This window comes from Marmota flaviventris, chromosome X, assembly GCF_047511675.1.
Source record: "Marmota flaviventris isolate mMarFla1 chromosome X, mMarFla1.hap1, whole genome shotgun sequence".
In the NCBI taxonomy this organism is placed as follows: domain Eukaryota; kingdom Metazoa; phylum Chordata; class Mammalia; order Rodentia; family Sciuridae; genus Marmota; species Marmota flaviventris.
Genome location: NC_092518.1, coordinates 6,468,050 through 6,486,132, shown reverse-complemented (window position 1 = coordinate 6,486,132; position 18,083 = coordinate 6,468,050). Strand labels below are relative to the sequence as shown.

At 40.4% G+C, this 18,083-nt stretch overlaps 1 protein-coding gene across 1 annotated transcript in view; it reads left to right on the top strand.

The window, feature by feature from the left end:
* Window positions 1–10,467: 10,467 nt before the first annotated feature.
* Window positions 10,468–18,083, top strand: part of Arhgap6 (Rho GTPase activating protein 6) — a 457,476-nt gene continuing 449,860 nt past the window's right edge. Inside the window, exon 1 of the mRNA XM_027946510.2 lies at window positions 10,468–11,052. Within this exon, the coding sequence (XP_027802311.2) occupies window positions 10,468–11,052 (585 nt within the window). The remainder of the gene's footprint in view (window positions 11,053–18,083) is intronic.

Sequence of the window (18,083 nt, the reverse complement as noted above, 5' to 3'; positions counted from 1 at the left end):
CAAAGAGTTCCATACCAGTGAATCTGACTAACTGCAGTTTAAAAATATTTGAAAAGAAACTACATCTACACTGAACATGTTATAAACTGTTTTCTTGTCATTTTATCTTAATATAGTATAAAATTATTTACATAGCATTTATCTTGTAATAAATGTTATAAGTAAACTAGAGATGATTTGAAGGATTCAGGAAGATGCAAAAAGCATGCCACTTTATATAAGGGACATGAGCATATGCAGGTTTTGGTACTTCAGGTATCCTGGAACCAATGCCTCATAGATTTATTTACCATCCCCCAGAGGCAATCAGGTAAGTCATAAAGGGTGAATAAAAGCCCTTTACACAACTTATTTGATGCACAGAAATCAAACTGTATCATTTATGATAGCACTCTCTCCAATTTGGTGCTTCACAACATAAAAAGAGCATGCAGTACATGAAAAATCCTCAAAGAGCATCTTCAAAGCACTAGATAGAAATGCCACAGGGAAAAAAAGTAAAGAGTTACCTTAGAGGAAATAAACTTAAAACTCTTTTAATAAGTGATAATATGTACAAGAAACAGAGCTATAGCTAATTCCTATATGCTCTTTGAAAGTAGAAAGGTAAGAACAAGTTAGGGGTGTGATATTCCTTTGTAGGAATTTTATGTGTTTTATGAATACCCTGATATTTTATCTTTGCTAGCCAGACTTGACATTCACAAAATGTAGTTGGAAGCAGATGGGTTTTCACATTGGACAGATATGGGCATGAACCATTGATTTATAAGATGAGAATCAGAATATTTACTTCAGAGTAATGTGTAGAAATAATGTATGTAGAGTTCTTAGCCCAGGGTAGGTACTTGGAAAATGCCAAGTCCATGACCCCCTCACCTTGACACCCCCAATCCTGGTAATGTGGTCCAGATCATGTGAATGGGGAGATTAGCGTGGCTTTTCTATTTGTCACACACTTTCCCTGGAAAATGCATTTTAAAACTCTAGTTAGTATAATATGTGGGGATTAGCTTGTTGGCTCCATCATTTGTGCAAATCCTGGCTCCACCTTTTACTAGCTCACTTCAGCAATTTAACTCAGTGACTCAGTTTCCTTCTTCAGGAAACAAAGATAATAGGAACTACTTTATGGAGTCTTGAAACTTTAATAAGATAACCCATGTAAAGTAGTAGGCACAGTACCTGATGCATATAAGGGCTGGAAATTATTATCACTGTCATTGTTGCTAGGTATTTAATATTATGATGAAGGGCTGGGGTTGTAGCTCAGTGGCAGAGCTCTTGCCTAGCATGTATGAGGCACTAGGTTTATAAAAATAAATAAAATAAAATTAAGGTCCATCAACAACTAAAAGCCTGTATAAGGCATAATATATTTTTTTATTTCTATAATTCATGTTCATAAATTTTATTAATAGGTAGTGCTGGATGTGGTAGCACATACCTGTAATCCCAGTGGCTTGGGACGCTGAGACAGGAGGATCTCAAGTTTTAGGCCAGCCTCAACAAAAGTGAGATGCTAAGCAACTCAGTGAGACCCTGTCTCTAAATGAAATATAAAAAGAGGTCAGGGTTATGGCTCAGTGGTTAAGCACCCCATGGGTTCAATCCCTAGTACTAAAAACATTAAAATAAAAATAGTAGTTATTTTGTATTTGTTTTACGCCAGCAAACATATTAAATGCTTTACATTTTAGAGCTATTAGCTCTATGCATCAGAGGAAGAACTAAACCTCTGAATATTAAATAACTTTACTCAGGGTCAGTTGGTTGATTGGTCTCTGGCTCACTGTCTCTCCAATTCCCTCTCCCCCCGACCCCCCACACAGAGGAGTCATTTGGAGATGTCCAACTAAAGGTCATGCATTTAATGAACCATCAACAATTTTGATAAGCAGACACCTGTGTTGTTACTGCTTTTAATCCTGCTGCAACAAGTCAAATCAACAGAGATCCTTCCCACTGATGCCAAGAATAATTTCAAGGTTTCTGAGACACAGAAGGTGGGATCCAGCAGGGACCAGAGAGTTAAACTCCCCATGAGGAGATAGAGCATCGAGGTCAAAATATAGTTATTGATGGAGACTGTCTTCTTAAGAGATCTGAGTTTTTCCAGCATTAGGATTCCCCAGGAAAGCAATCAGTAATGGCTCTTACTTCATGAAGCTCATGGTTTGTGGCACCTTAGAGATTGAACACACATAATCACGCTGCTCCACAGACCTCTCTTAACTTCCAGCAGTTTGTACTTGCCAACTCCATCACACTGCTTTGTGAAGCCATTTCAACTTAAAAGGAGGAAAACCCCATGAATTTAGCTCCCTGATCCACAACCTGCTTTTTCCAATCTTGTGTCTTTTTTTTCATTCCTATATCTTTAAAGGGGGGGGGGGGGTGGGAGTTCTTTGGTATGTCTCTAATCTGTGTCATGCCACGAAGCAGTGAACTGTGAAAAATACCCAAGGAATTCCCAATAAATCATACAGGAGGCAAGCAAAGGGCATGCAGCTATGAACTTAAGCAGATCTGCTTTTTCAACTGGATCTCTGGAATTTTTTTCTAGAGAAATCCTTAGCAGGCCTTGGTTCTCCATGCCCGTTGAGGGGTTTGAGCAGTTCCCATCTGTCCTTTTCTTCTCCAGTCTGTTCTGACACTTGAGTGCATCTGTGTCTCAGGTGTATGCACACCCCTTTAAGACCAAGTGAATTGAACACCAAAAAGGGCAGACTAAAGCAGATTGGCCCTCTGGGTTTGAGTCTCTTTCTGGCTTGAACCTACAATACACTTCTGCATGTGGTGACTAATTACAAAGCCAAGCCCTAAACACCTTTCTTGAAACAAATGCTCAGATGGGAAGAAGTTTCTTATGGGAAAGGTAAACTCCATCCTAAAAGAGGATTAGAGCCCTGCTGGGGACCAGACTTCAGTTTGGCCATTGACATGACAATGACACGGTACTTAGCATGAGGTCCAATTGATTATTCTTTCACTATCTTTGCAAATGAAAGGCTCAGAAGCATTTATTCCTTAACCATATTCCTGCTTTATTTGAAAATTCTTTGGAATTGCTTTTTGCTCAATGAATTCCCTGGCTCTGGGTTTCATTAAATTGTTTTAGAGTGGGAAAACCAAGCCGTGGTGTGCTGTGCTTTAGAAAAGTATAATTTTCCTAGGGCTGCCGTAACAAATTACTTCAAACTGGGTGGCTTAAAACAGCAGAAGTTTATTTTCTCACAGTTCTGGAGGCTAGAAGTCCGAAATCAAGGTGTCAGCAGAGGTGGTTCCTTCCTGAGGCTCTGAGGGGTAATCTGTTCAGCCTCTTTCCTAGCTTCTGGTAGTTCCTGGCAATCCTTAATGTTTCTTGGCTCGTAGCTTATTTCTATCTTCACATGGCTGGAACTCTCTCCCCCAATTCCCATCCCCTTTCTCTCTATCAATTTGCCTGCACCTTTCTCTGAAAAAGACACCAGTCTTTGGATTGAGGGCCCATCCTAGCCTATTCTGAACTTGTCTTAACTTGGTTGTATGTGCAAGCCTCTTACCTCCAAATAAGATCACACTCACAGGTATCAAGGGTTAATTAGGACTTGGACATACCTTTTGGAGGGACACACTTTCAGCCTAAGGCAAGGAGTAAAAAATCTCCACTCTTTATTTTGTCTTCCTTTCTTCCTTTCTATATTGACTAAAGACACAATTCAACCATTACGCGGTACAAAAATCAAGTTGAAAATATTCACCAAACATTAATGAAAGCATACCGAGGAGGTGATGAAAATGTTCTGTATCTTGATTGTGATGATGGTTCATGGGTACATGTGACTGTCAACTCATTTATATAGTGCTGTATATGTTAACTCATCCTCAATAAAGTTGATAAGAAAATACCCCTCCAACCAGGCACAGTGCCAGGTTTTTATTTCCCTTTGTCCCGTCTATACTCCGCTTTCCCTTGCCACCAGAAAACATGTTGAGCAAAATGATCCTCTCATTTCCATTCAACATTTGAGAAGGGAAAATTAAAATTTCAGCAGAAAAAAAACCCCATATCAATTAGTTGCTTGTTAAAAGATAGAGGTTTTGAAGAATGTTTAGATTATGAACAAGTAACAAAATATCTATTAAAATTATTACATTACACAATTCTTCATCCTCAAGAGTAGTTCAAAAACATAATATGGAAAGATCACTCCCTGGAATAATTTTAAATTTTTAATTTTTATTGACATGTGTAAGTATTTATGGAGTACAGTGTTGTACCTACTTAAGCTAGTTCTAAAAATCTTCTTAGTTGCTAGTACAGCTGAACCATATATTGGGTTCTAATAAAATTAACTTATTTTGAGACTTAAGTGTACCTTCACCCACAAAGAAGTGAGTAAAACCAGCAAAGAAAGAATGCCACCAACACACTGTGTTAAGAATGTTTATCAGACAAAATTGAATTAGGTTGTCAGCCAATTTATATTCCTAAAAGTCTCTTGAGATCAAGTTTCAAAGCCAAAAACAAAAGTGATGATCCACATGCATTTAGGATTTGATGTTGGAAGCTTCTTTCAAATGCCACAGCTAAACAGCAACAGGGGTTTGTTTTAGGAATGACTCATGGGACCCTGCTAACCACATCCATATTGCAACATGATTTAAGATTCTTAGACACCCTTACCTTTCACCTGCCCTGCTAACTTGGGTGCCATGAAAGCAGAATGGTTGACATTTGGAAACTGTACTCACACCAGCTCAAGAAATAAACATCTAAATGAAAACTCTGCTTATTCCAAACTCCTGCTTTCTGAAATCTAAGAGAAGATAAATGAAACACTAGGAAACATAGAACACGTTGCTAATACACAGAAAATGAGAGGATGGCTAGTGTTGCAAATGGCTTTTTGTTTTCTGTTTAATGCAGATGCTGACAGAGACAGGAATTTTTTCCCTCTTCATTGCATTTGAGTTTTTAAGGTCACAATTGGTGAGGGATAGTGAAATTTAGCACACAAGTGGTGAAAAAATGAGAAAGATGAATAAGGGTAGTTATTTGGATTTCTAAATATACTGTCAGAAGAAACTGTCACAGATAGACCTTTCTACTTTCTGGCTAGTATGTTATACATGCTGAGTATATGTTCTACGCATGAACTATACGTTCAACTCCTCTTTTTGTGCTTTTTTGGTTTTGGTCACAGGTTTTGATAGATGGATATGAAAACTACAACTGGGTTCCTAGAGAGTTCATGGTTCCAATCCTGGGCAATGTGAAAATGATACAAAACATTAAGGCAAAATACTTGCCTGTTAGTATATAAATATAATTAAAGGTAAAAAAAAATTCTTGTGTTCAAAGACTCTAGGTTAACCTCCACAGATATTCATCAATTGTGGTTTAGATGCCTCTGCAGTTGTATTAATTCAAGGAGATTCTGAAATAGGAATATGAAGATACATTTTCAGTTTAGCTGCAAAAATTCCTAGTTTACAATCAAGTAGCTTAGGCTTGGAGCAGTTTGTCTATGTACTGTAATTAGCATTCTTAAGTCTTGTAAAAGTCCTCCACACATTTTTTTGTGATTAGAATGAGGTCCCTTTTTCAAGTTTTAGGATCTTGGAGACAGAACACTTGACTTCTATGGGTGAGTGAGATGCTGTGAACTACTTATCCACTAAAAACATGGAAATGATATCAGAGGAACTACAGTCAGTTTGAGAGACATGGGCAGGATGAAACAAAAATCAGTGATGCTGACTACAAGTTGGGAGCCAATCAGATATAAATCTGAAATATTATATGGCACTCAATCAGAAAGTTCAATATGATTTAGGACTGTTTAAGAAATGAGATTATATAACAAACAAGGGCAAAATAGGATGCCTTAACCTGGAATATTGAACCTTGGGACTGGAAAGAAACAAGTAACTGGAGAGAATCCAGAGAAGAACATGAACAATGATGGCTTTAAAGCAAAATATGAACTTTATAGTGTAGCCAAACCACAGAGTCAGACCCAAGGGGCATGATAAAAATCTACAAATAACTTGGGGGTCTAAACACCAAGGGTAAAGAGGAATTTTGGCTGGAGATATAAAAAGTTTCAAGGGATAAAGTTAAGGAAAGGAAAATTTAGGTTAAGCATCAGAATATATCCTTTGATGGTAAGATGTTTGTATTTATAGAATAGACTCTCAAGAAAATATAAAAAAAATACTGATGAGTTTTCTAGGATCCCAGATAAGAGGATGTCAGACCAAGGATTCTAGAACTTTCACTGGAATATTCTTGGGCCTTGTCCAGATGGAATAGATAGCATCAGTTTTTTTAAACCCTGAATTACTCTGATAATTATGATGGGAATGGATAGCAAACAGTGTTCTGCTCTTTAGTAAACTCTATCCCAAGGCTTTAATTGAGGCTCTGAGAACAAAAAACCATAAACAAGCATGGTACTACTCTCAACAGCAAATGCTCTAATAATGAAGCAAAGTCTTAGAGATCTGTTTTGTTTTAAACACACACACACACACACACACACACACACACACACAAACACACACACACATATATTTTTAAAACCATTTATTTCTAGACTCCCAGTTATGTTGCTTCTGAAGCTAGCTGATGAATTATGATTCTGGATATCAATGTAACACAATCCCCAGCTTTTTAAATTGGTAAGTAAAACACATAGGTCTTCCTTAAATGAATTTGGCATAACCTGGCAGTCAATCAGAAAGGGTAATGTGAGTTGAGTCTATATAAGCAAAAGGATTATATAACAAAATAAAATAGAACACCCTGCCTGAAAATGAATTAATATGCTGTAAGCCATGATGACTGCAATATAAATCTAATAGCAACCCGGTTGAAAAGCAAAATAGTTCTTAAAATACAAAAAATGAAAATCCAAATAAATTTCTTACAAAATCTTTCCAGAACAGCCATCACCTTTCTAATTGGGTTTTAAAAAGCACACATACTTACACTGGATGATTATTTTTAAAGAAGCTTCAGCTTAATATAATGATTATAGCCACTTGATACCCAAGGAAGTTTCACTCAAGGATGGATGGAATATACCATACATATTCCCAAATGATATTAATGAAGCTGAAAAACTCCTGTTGCCTACTGATGTCCTAGCTGTTGTGATGTCATAGTACAATCTATTACATGTTTGTGGTGATGTAGGTATGAACAAACCTGTCCTGTTTTTAGTATAAATAAAACCACAATTATATACAGTACATAATACTTGATAATTTTAAGTGACTATGTTAGGGGTTTATATATTTACTATTTATTATTATTTTAGAGTATATTTCTTTTTATAAAAAGCAATTCAATGTATTCTGTGTTACACTGGCCTCAGCCTCATACATCTCATGTTTATTTTATCTATTGGTTGCATCAAATCCATGTTGAATGACTGATCTGTACCATCTAGGTTTATTTAAATACACTTTATGATGCTGACACAACAATAAAATTGCCTATCAGTGTACTTCTTAAACCATGTCCCTTGTTACACCACACATGAATGTATTTAAAACAGTTTATCTGTTGTTCCTGACCATGAAGCAAGTTCCAGGCTAATGGTGGGTGTCAAGATCCATTGGAAACAAGATGATGAATTAACTGCCATATGTCTGTTCCCAGCCTTGGGAGTCCCAATAAAAGAGTTCCTCTGCTCATCCATGACCAAGAATATATGCCTTTGTGCCTTCAGGGCTTTCATATTAGCCCTCCATAATCATGGCAGGGTTGCATTTTCAATCCCATATTCATCCTAGGGGCTTACAGAAATAGAATTTACATTAATTATAAATTACATTTGCACAATTACCTTGAATTATAAGTGGTCCTGTGTGAAATATGACTGTTAACCATCAACTTACAATTCCAAAATTCAAGGAGGCATAACCAGACTATGATATCCCAGTAGTGCACACTACTATATATACATTTTTTAAAAAGACCCACCCACTTTTACTTCTAATGTGATTTGTTTTAGGAAGGAGGAAAGCCAAACATCTCCAATCCCCCAAAGGTAATTTGGTTTGTGTAGTCAGGCAGGGCTGTAAGGTTTTAAATTCTCTGCCTGTTAGTAGCACACTTGATTGACAGTCACTGAAATTACTTAGAAGGTTTAGGATGAGAAGAAATGGACAGCTGTGGGAGAGGGTGATGGGAAATTAGAATCTCATTGTCTGTTGTCTTCAAGAAATCTACAGCACATTAGCACTCAAGGAAGGAAATCCCCAGTGCTGACTTTCCCCTGCATTCACAAAAAACAAGTGTTCTCCACAGCCATACTCAGGTGCCACACACACTTCTGGAGGCAATAATTTCTCCTGCTATAATAAGATTTCATGACATGCCTCCTCCCAGGTAGTCCAACACTTAGGACACCAAACATGCTTTTTAAAAAGTGAGTAAATTATCTGCCCTCGAAAGTGTCACAGAGAATCATGGAAGTCTTTCAAAATCAGACAATTCTAGTATATACACCAGATGAATGTTTTTGTCAAGCACCTGAATTTATAACTTAATTGTAAGATTCTTTTCTTAATAAAAGAAATGGTAAAGTCACCTTTCTATTTAAATAAAATTCTCTTCACCCCAAAGTGGTGAAAGATCACACACACACACACACACACACACACACACACACACACAGCATGTAGGCATTTCCAAAGTCCTGTCTACTTTTTGTTGAGATGGTTATAAAATGCCTTCCAAAACAAAAAAAGTGTTGCATCAAAAAGCCCTACACGCCCCGGTCAGGGTTTGGGGCTTTGCTTTGCAGATTGTAGAGGTCGGACAGCAGAAGAAACTATACCCAAACATTTCCAAGCCAGGAATATTGTTTCTGCGGCGTTTTCCTGCTACCCAGGACTGTGGTTGCTGCGCGCTGCGCTGTTATACCGGTGTGGAACCTGGTGATTGATGACTTTGTCAGCTCCAATCTCCTTGAAATCTGGGACGACGACGCAGGACCTAGCGTCTGTCCTGTCGGGCTTCACTCACCACTCCTCCTAGAGTACATTTTCAGCACGTGTTCACGACCCTTACACGGGGTGGACTTCTTCGGCTACACTTCCCTTAGTAAGTCCCCTCCAGTCCAATAATCGGCAGTCACAGCATTTGAACTACATTTTTATCCTTTTATAAAACAAAAACAGCAGGGGTGGAGGCAGGAGAGAGAGGGCAGGAGATTTAACTCTAACTTCAGAGCAACCTTCTGGGCTGCCCATCTGACACCAGTGGGTGGGGTGCAATCTGACACTTCTCTTCCTTTCCAGAAACGTGAGTGGATCTGGCGCTCCCTTCAGTCTGTGGGGGAAGGGAGACGGGGTGGGGGGTGGGAGAAGGTCTGCATTTCCGTCCTCACGACTTTCTCCCCGGGAGACCACGTATTAGTGCTAGCTGCTCGCTCAGTGAGCTGCTCCCAGGTTTGGCGTCTGGAAATCCTCACGTCTTGCTTTCTCCTGCTCCTGGCTCCGCCCCGGCTCCAGACCCTGCGTTCCTCTGACCCTACGCGTCCCAGCCACCTCCTTTCCGCCGCCTCCAGCACGAGCGTGCGGGGACATCTCCACGCCTGCCCTGGGCCCACGGCTGGCTGTGAATATCAAGTGTCGCTCTACAGTGGAACATGGGCACTGGCTTCTGAGGCTGTCTCTGGAGCTCCCCCCTTTCCGAATAGCGCTGAGGGCAGCGGGGAATTCTCTACGGTCATAGTCACTGAGCCCTTGGAAGGCCCTGGGTGCAGTGCGCTGGGTGTCCCACTTTGCAGCAAGCCCGAGATCCCGCAGGAACCTTGGGCTTGGAGACACTCTTGAGCATTCCCAGTAGGAAGAGCAGGCGCAGCAACCAAGAGGAGCCCAAAAGCACAGCCTCCAGCTCCAGTACACCGCGAGGGTTCCCTGAAGGCGCAGCTGGGGCGCTCAGCTCGGGGCGGGAGGAAGATCACACCTCTTGGTGAGCGCAGCAGACGCGCCCTGGCGCACACCCAGGCCTCCTCCCGAGCGCTCAGGACAGTCCTCTGGCCACGAGGAGGAGCTTGCTGGAGACTTAGAGGTTGTCCAGAGCTTGCGAGCCGGAGCGCCGAGTCTCCCGCCTGGTTTCGAAGGGGGAGTGGCGCTGGCGGGCTGGAGCTGGGAACCAAGCAAACGCTGGACCTTCCTCTTCTTCCTTACCATCTTTGCTACTGGGGCTCCACGGGAGGATTCTAAAGGTTTCAGGGGGGACCTGGACCCTTTTTTCCTAGAAGGCTGGTGATGGATCTCCAGCTTCTGTCCGGGCAGGAGCACTTGGAGTGCGCTGGTGGTGCGTGAACCCGGCACTGCCCTCCACCGCCCTCAACCAGTCCGTCCTGGCAGCTTTTCCCCAGCTGCCTTCCTTTCCTAGCCAAAAACCTCCAACATTCCAGGAGGGAGAGAGAAGGTGGCCCTCGGGCACAGCCCCTGGAGATGTCCGCCCAGAGCCTGCTCCATAGCGTTTTTTCTTGCTCTTCACCCGCCTCGGGCGGTGCAGCCTCAGCCAAGGGCTTCTCCAAGAGGAAGCTGCGACAGACCCGCAGCCTGGACCCAGCCCTGATCGGAGGCTCCGGGGGCGAAACAGTCACAGAGGGCGGTGCGCGGGGGTCCATAGCAGGCCGCCTTTACTCCCCGCAACCCCTAGCGGAGGGTCTTTGCCCCCGCTCTGCATCTTCTGCCAGGAGCCAGCCATCCCGGACCACCAGGCTCCCGCAACCCAGACCTCTTTGCTCGTCCTTCTCCATGCCCAGCACCCCGCAGGAGAAGTCCCCTTCGGGCAGCTTCCACTTTGACTACGAGGTCCCCTTGGGTCGCGGTGGTCTCAAGAAGAGTGCGGCCTGGGACTTGCCTTCTGTCCTGGCTGGGCCAGTCAGTGGCCGCAGCTCTGCCAGCATCCTCTGCTCCTCTGGGGGAGGCCCCAATGGCATCTTCACTTCTCCCAGGAGGTGGCTTCAGCAGAGGAAGTTCCAGTCCCCACCCAACAGTCGCGGCCACCCCTACATCGTGTGGAAGTCTGAGGTAGGGACCAACGCCATGCGTCCTCATGGCCCAAAGCTGGATGCCACAGGCAGTTCTAGGCCACTGCCTTTAATCCCATCCCATTTACAGAGCCAGGCAGCAGCTGAGGGGTTTGCATGGTGTAACTGTTTCTACTTAGGCTGATTAAATGGTGCCTGGAAATGGGACATCCTTAGTGGTCACTCACCACACATGTGTCCTGTAGGATTCTTTGGCTCTTCTTTGGAGCAGTCAAGGGAGCTGGAGGAAGAGATGGTCTTCTGATTTCCAGTTTGTGCTACAGGCAAAGGATTGTATTATCCCTTCACTCCATGCTGATATTTTTTGGAACTCGAAAGATCTACTGCTGTTTGTAATGATTGGATGAAATATATTTTGATTAATGTCTGCCATCAGCTGTAGAATTTAGGAACATTATTCTGAAAGATGTTATTGATTATGTGTTTGGATGGCAGTGTGGAGTAACTACTAGGATTCTCTAGTTTTGATTTCTTTTCCCTAAAGGTGTAATTTCAGAAATATATGATACTGAATAGTTTCTCTGCTTAGGGGTATGAAATATCACAGAAATATGCCCAAATTCCACTAAGGACAATTAGTAGTTAGTGGAATAGACATGAATCAGGAATCAATAATAAATAGGGAACTTGGAGTTATTTGATACTCTTAAAATGTTCATTCTCTGGTTGAGTGGAGAATAGAGCTAGCTATTGGGAAACTGTGGTTGATGGGTACTTGGAAAGCAGCATGCTTTTAGAGAATAAATAGTAGTTGGTTTAAAAATGACCAACTCTGATTCCTTTCAGTCCACAAACTCTATAGGTTTGCCCCAGATCTGGTTCCATAAGGGAAGGAAGATCCTGTCAGTTGTAATTAAATATTTTAAAGCACAGTTAGCATTACAGAAATGAAATTAAATACAATGTAATTGTTGGAGTTTAGGCTAAATAAAGGAGACACAACCAAGCAAAATTGCATCCAAGTTCATACCCAGTTCTATTAACATGAGATAACTTAGATTTCAGCTTTAATAGACTACCTTAGAAAAATGAGCATTATGTATCAGAAATATTAGCATCATATGTTATTAATGTTAGTTACGGTGTCAGTGTAACTGCTGCTGTTGCTGAGAGGGTTATGGATTGCAAAAAACTAACAAGCTTTGCTAACTGTGCTGCCCATTTTGTTGAGGAAAAGAGATAGTTGAAAGAAAAATTGAGACAGAATAGGTGTTATCTCCAAGCCAGTATTAGAGGACCAAAAACTGAAATATTGAACTCTTGGTTTCTAAGAGAAGCTGGATTCCTGCTCTGTTTCAGAAGCACATTTTGTCAGATTAATCTATAGGAGTTTAGAGCAAGAGAGAAATGCAAAAACAAACCAACATAAGCTAGTCACTGACATTTCTGTTTAAAATCAATTACATCATTAAGAATGTTCCTAATTTTTCTTTGCAAATGTGCATATTTGGAATATGATATATAGATACAGATACTGTTCACTGCTATTATGACCAAAAACCATTTGATCATAGGTGATGCCACTTGTTGCAAATTATGAACCCCCTTGTTATAAATTATCTTTTTATCTATTAAAATCTCATAATTGATGGATGTGTATCTGAACAACAATACTGGATGACTCCTGACTGTTCCATATAGTATTGGACCATCTGCCTGGAGCTCATCTACCATATTTTCACCTTTTTGCAGTGGTTAAAGCTAAGTACAAAGCCATCTAGCAAAAGAACAAAATTTTCTCATAAAAGGTTTATATGTGTATGTGTGTGTGTTTGTGTGTATGTGTGTGTGTGGAGGCAGTTAAGCAGAAATCCCTTTATGTTTCAGGCAGATATGGAGTGATTGGACAGAATTCTGGCATGAAGGTCCAACACTGGTTCTGTTTAGTAGAGGCCAAGATATCCTAACATAACCCCTGGGTCTGGAATTTAAAGGCCTGGATTACCTTTCAAAGGTTTAGCGCCCTGGAATCTTCTCAAAAACCAAGAAATTCATCCTATTGGGCACTGTTTGTCCTTCTCACTTGCAAACAAGCTGTGTCTTTTGTCCTAAAAGAGAATCTTTACTAATGATGTCAAATGTGCAGCAAATGAGTCCCTTGCAATGTTGCTTAGAGGCCCTAGAGGGGAGATCTGGTTCATACAGATATGATTCTTACAATTTTCTTGGTTTTCTGGCTCAGGGTTTCTCAGCCTTGGCACTATTGACATCTGAGTGATTCTTTGTCATGGGGGATGTCTTGGATATTATAGGATGTTGAGCAGCATCCCTGACCTCTACCCACTAGATGCCAGTAGCACTCTTCTTTACCAGTATGACAATGAAAAATGTATCTAGATACTGCTCAATATCCTCTGGGGATGAAAATCACCCAAGTTGAACAGCTATGCTAGTGAGGTTGAATACAGTGCCCTATGCTGGCCATCTAGTGAGTGCCCATAGAAGGGCTGTCAGCTGGTCTAAAGTTTCCCGGGGCCATCCTCTGCCTCCCAAACCAGGAGGATCACTCTGGAATCATGCTTGTGGATTCCATGTTCTTCTAATAGTTTGTTCAAATTTTCTGTTTTTCTTCCTGAATCCATAGGAAAACTTGAGATTTCTCTTTCAGGTTTATCTAGTGATGGATCACATCCATTTCCATTTAGTTCTTTTAGCAGATTCTCTGTTTTTAAACCAAATTGTTCACATAACAGCTCCCATTCCCAAGACTCTCATAAATGCCAGTAACTCTATTACTTGTGCTCACTTAAGGCTCATAAATGACCATTTTATAGCTTAAACCTAGGAGGTGTTTGACAAAGTCAGGTATAACTCTACTAATATTTCCTTACTATATGTTTAAGGACTACTTTAATAAAATTTGATTTATGCACTTTTGGGTAAAATATCTATCAAGTAAAAAAAAGAGAAGACAAAGGGATATATGGTATGTGATGACTCAATTAGTACATGTTTCCCCATCTTGTTGTCTTAGCAGCCAGGCTCTGTTCCTGACTCTGATCACAGATAAGATGATAAATCATTTCAATCCCAGGATCCTCCTAATTATTGTGAACCAGAGCTAGGATTATGCCAATAACTGATTGGGAGTTTGCAAGCTTCTATAACCAATGATTAAAATGATTTCTATATATCCCCAACTTTTTTACTTTTCTTCATTCAGGTATTTCTTGATCAGAAGTATTTCTCTACATACTAGGAATACAGAGAGGCTGCAATATGGGTCAGCACTTAAAGAGCTCCAAGTCTATTGAGGTGACATGTGAATTGATCAGTAGGCATGGTGAATGAGCACCATGGCACACTAGAGGAGGCAAGTGATGACTCACTGTCCTCTGGGAGGTCCTAGATGTCTTCACTATGTAAGGAACATTTGAACTTGATTTTCAATGAAGACTGCCATTTACAATGAAAAGAAGGAAAGTAATTTCTTGATGAGATAGAAAAGAGTGGACATGCAAAAAGGCACAGAGATGTTGGTAAGGGCAGAGTGTCCACCAAAAATTTATACGAGCTTAAGTGCAGCTATGTGTTAGGAGAGGGAGGTAAGGACACTTGCAATTTAATATATGTAGCAACCAAAGTGTTTCCCAGGTAGTAACATGATTAAACTAGAAATCAGGCATTTTGTGTGTGGTAGGATAATTATGGGCAAGAGTAAAAATGAAATAAGGGCCAAAATACATTCCATATCCTTTAAGGGGCCCCTTGGAATCACATCTGCAGAGAGGTAAAAAGATATAGATACAGGGTATCTCTGAAGTGAGAAGTTTAACATATCTGGAGTATCAGGCTTAGTTTGCTATCTGTTGGTGACCATGTTCACCAGATAGGGGAGTGGATTTCACAAAAACAAAACAAAACAAAAACTTGCTGTGCAATTTTTAAGCAGTTGTCCTCTATATTGTATAAAACAAATGACTCTCAATCTGGAGGTGACTTTGTCCTGTGTACATTTGACAATATATTATGACATTTTGGGATGTCATGACTGGTGGTAATATATTAGTTTCCTATCCCTGTTGTAACACATAACTACAAATTTAGTGGCTTAAAGCAAGAAAAAAATGATTACTTTATAATTCTGGTGATAAGAAATCCCAATAGCTCTCACTAACCTAAGTTCAAGTTGTTGACTTAACTGTGTTCCTTTTGAAGTTTCTAGGGTCTGTTGCCTTTCTTTTCTAGTGGCCCCCTTCCTTCATCTTCAAACTCAGCCATGCTGTGTCTCTTTGATTCTCTCTTTTACTCTCTTCAGGACTCTTGTGATTACATTGGTCTTACCTGAATAATCCAGGTCAATCTCACTATTTTAAGGCCAGCCAATTAGTAATCTTTAATTGCATCTGCAACTTTAATTCCCCATTGCCATGATGAACTCATAGGTTCCAGGGATTTGGTATGAACCCTTTTGGTGGGACATTATTCTGTATACCACAGGGGAGTAGCTGCTTCCATCTAACTGGAATGCCAAGGATGCTTTGAAACACCATGCAATGTTCAGGACAGTTCCATGAAGAATAATCACCTGCCCAATCAGTGCCAGAGCTGAGAAACTATAGTAGAGAATGGGGGTACTTGGTGATTTTTAAGTCTGAGAGTGTAAAGTGATCAGATATGTGTTTTAACAGGACCAATCTGGTGTCTGGGGGACCGTAGTTTAGAAACATGAAACAGATGGATACTCAGAGGTGGGAGGCATGGGGAGATCATGCCAAGAATCCCATTAACAAGTGGTAATTCCCATATGAACAGACGACTCTTATTTCCATATTCTCCATTTTTGCAAATAATTTTCTTGTATTGTTGAAGCACTTGAAAGCTGAACTCTTACTCATCTTTGTATTCTTAAAAATCTGGCTTATGCTCCAAGGTTTTAGACCAGTGGTAAACCTGGATAGAGTTTGTACCCCAGGGCACATATGGTAATGTCTGTTGGTACTGGGCAGAGGGTTACTTTTAGAATCCAGTATGTAGGGGCCAGAAATGCTACTAAACATCCTAAGGGAAAGCCCCCATTAAAAAACAAGTATCTTCCAAATATCAGTAGTGCCAAGGTTGAGACATCCTGGATTCAAGAAACTTTTGCTTTCTAGTGCCATCTTTTCTCACATTTATGGCTCCATTATTTGTAATTTCTTTCTTCTTACCTGGTACATGTCAACCAAGGCTTTGGATGGGGAAAATATACCTTTCAAAAGGTATTGAGGATATGAAAAAATATGGGTGTCTGAATATATCTTTAGGAGAGAATTGTATAATAAACATATAATGATGGAAACTGGAATTAAAATTTAAAATGTGATGAGAGGAATATTGTGATTAAAAAGAAAAGAAAAAAAACAATAGAGGCTCACTTGTATAACCAAAGAGGAATTAATTAGAGTAAAACAGTTTCAAACAGGAAATTGACAAAGGGTGACTTATAAGGGAGTATGTCCAGAAATCAACATAATACTTTCATGATTTTTGACCTAGGAAAAAAATCAGGTTTCATATTTTCTGTTTCTCAGACCCTCTTTCTGATAGAATTATTTTCAAATATTTTTAACTTAAATAGAGAATAATGTGAATACAACTTCTAAGACACTTTGGAGTTGATCTTTCACCACAATTTTTGAATTTGAGGGTTGGACCTCCTTGTTTTATAGTTAAATAGAGAAGCTGAAAACATTAAGCACCTCAAACTCAAATTATGAGTTCATAGCCACCCAGAAATCCTTCTTGATTCTCAAAATAAATTGCCAAACTCGTGGGGAAAGTAAGGGTAGAGGGATTTGGGTGAAATGAATCTAAGTCCTTATATCCCTCTAGCTTTTCATTCATACTTCTACTGTCTCCTTTGAGACCTCATTTGCTGTGGCCCCCCTGCATAATGACCCTGCATCCTAGTCTCTTTTTGGCCTGTGTTCCAAAGACACAATTATAATCATGTTAACTCACTAATCAGAAACCTTTGATAAGCCTCACTGTATATGGTATGAAATCCAAACTGCTTAGCTAGTCATTTCAATGTCTTTTAAAATATAATCAGACCCTGTTCCCTTCCTTTCTCCCAGAACTCTGGTCTAGCAAAACCAAACTGGCCACTCAGCTAGGTCATCATTAAATATTTATCAAATGCCAGCTAAGCACTCAACCCTAGCGATGCATGGAGAGCAAACAGGAGCAGCCCTGTAAGGTGTTACAGCTTATGAAAGCAATAACTTTAAATCAATAAATCTCTACACTTGTTAAGTGTTCAGACATTGTGGTAGGAATAACATGGAATAATGCTCCCCCCAATGTTATCTATATTCTAATCCCCCAAACAGGTGAATATGGCACCTTTTATGGTGAATATGCCACAGATGGGGGCATTATTGTAGATTATCTGGGTGGGGCCAGTACATTCATAAGGATCCTTATAAGAGCAAAGCAGGAGGGTCAGTTACAGAGAGAGAGAGATAGAGGGGGGGGGAGATAGATAGATGAGAGAGAGAGAGAGAGAGAGAGAGAGAGAGAGAGAGAGAGAGAGGACAGAGATGAGAGAGGGAGAGAGTTCGAAGATGTTCCACTGCTTGCTTTGAAGATGGAGGAAGGAGCCTAGAGCCAAGGAATGTGTCAGCCTCCAGAGGCTGGAAAAGGCAGGGAAAACATATTCTGTTTTAAAACCCAAAGAAGGTATACAACTCTACAGACATCTTGATCCTGGGCAAGTAAGGATCCATAAGAGAATATATGTGTGTTCTTTACACCACTGTGTGATAATTTGTCCCAGCAGTGGTGGGAAATGGACATAAGAACTAAGGAAGTCTGTGATGTCTTAACTGAAACTGGTGAGTGAGGAGGCTTTTTCCAAACAAAAAGGACAGCCCTCTGGAAAGAAGGAATCACCTTTAAGAGGAAACATAGTATGCTTGAAGAACTTAGAAAACTTAAAAGAGAACTGGAATTGTATATGGGAGTGGGAATATGGTGAAGTACAGATTGGCTGGGCTCTGAACTGCATAATAGGGATTTTGTCATTTA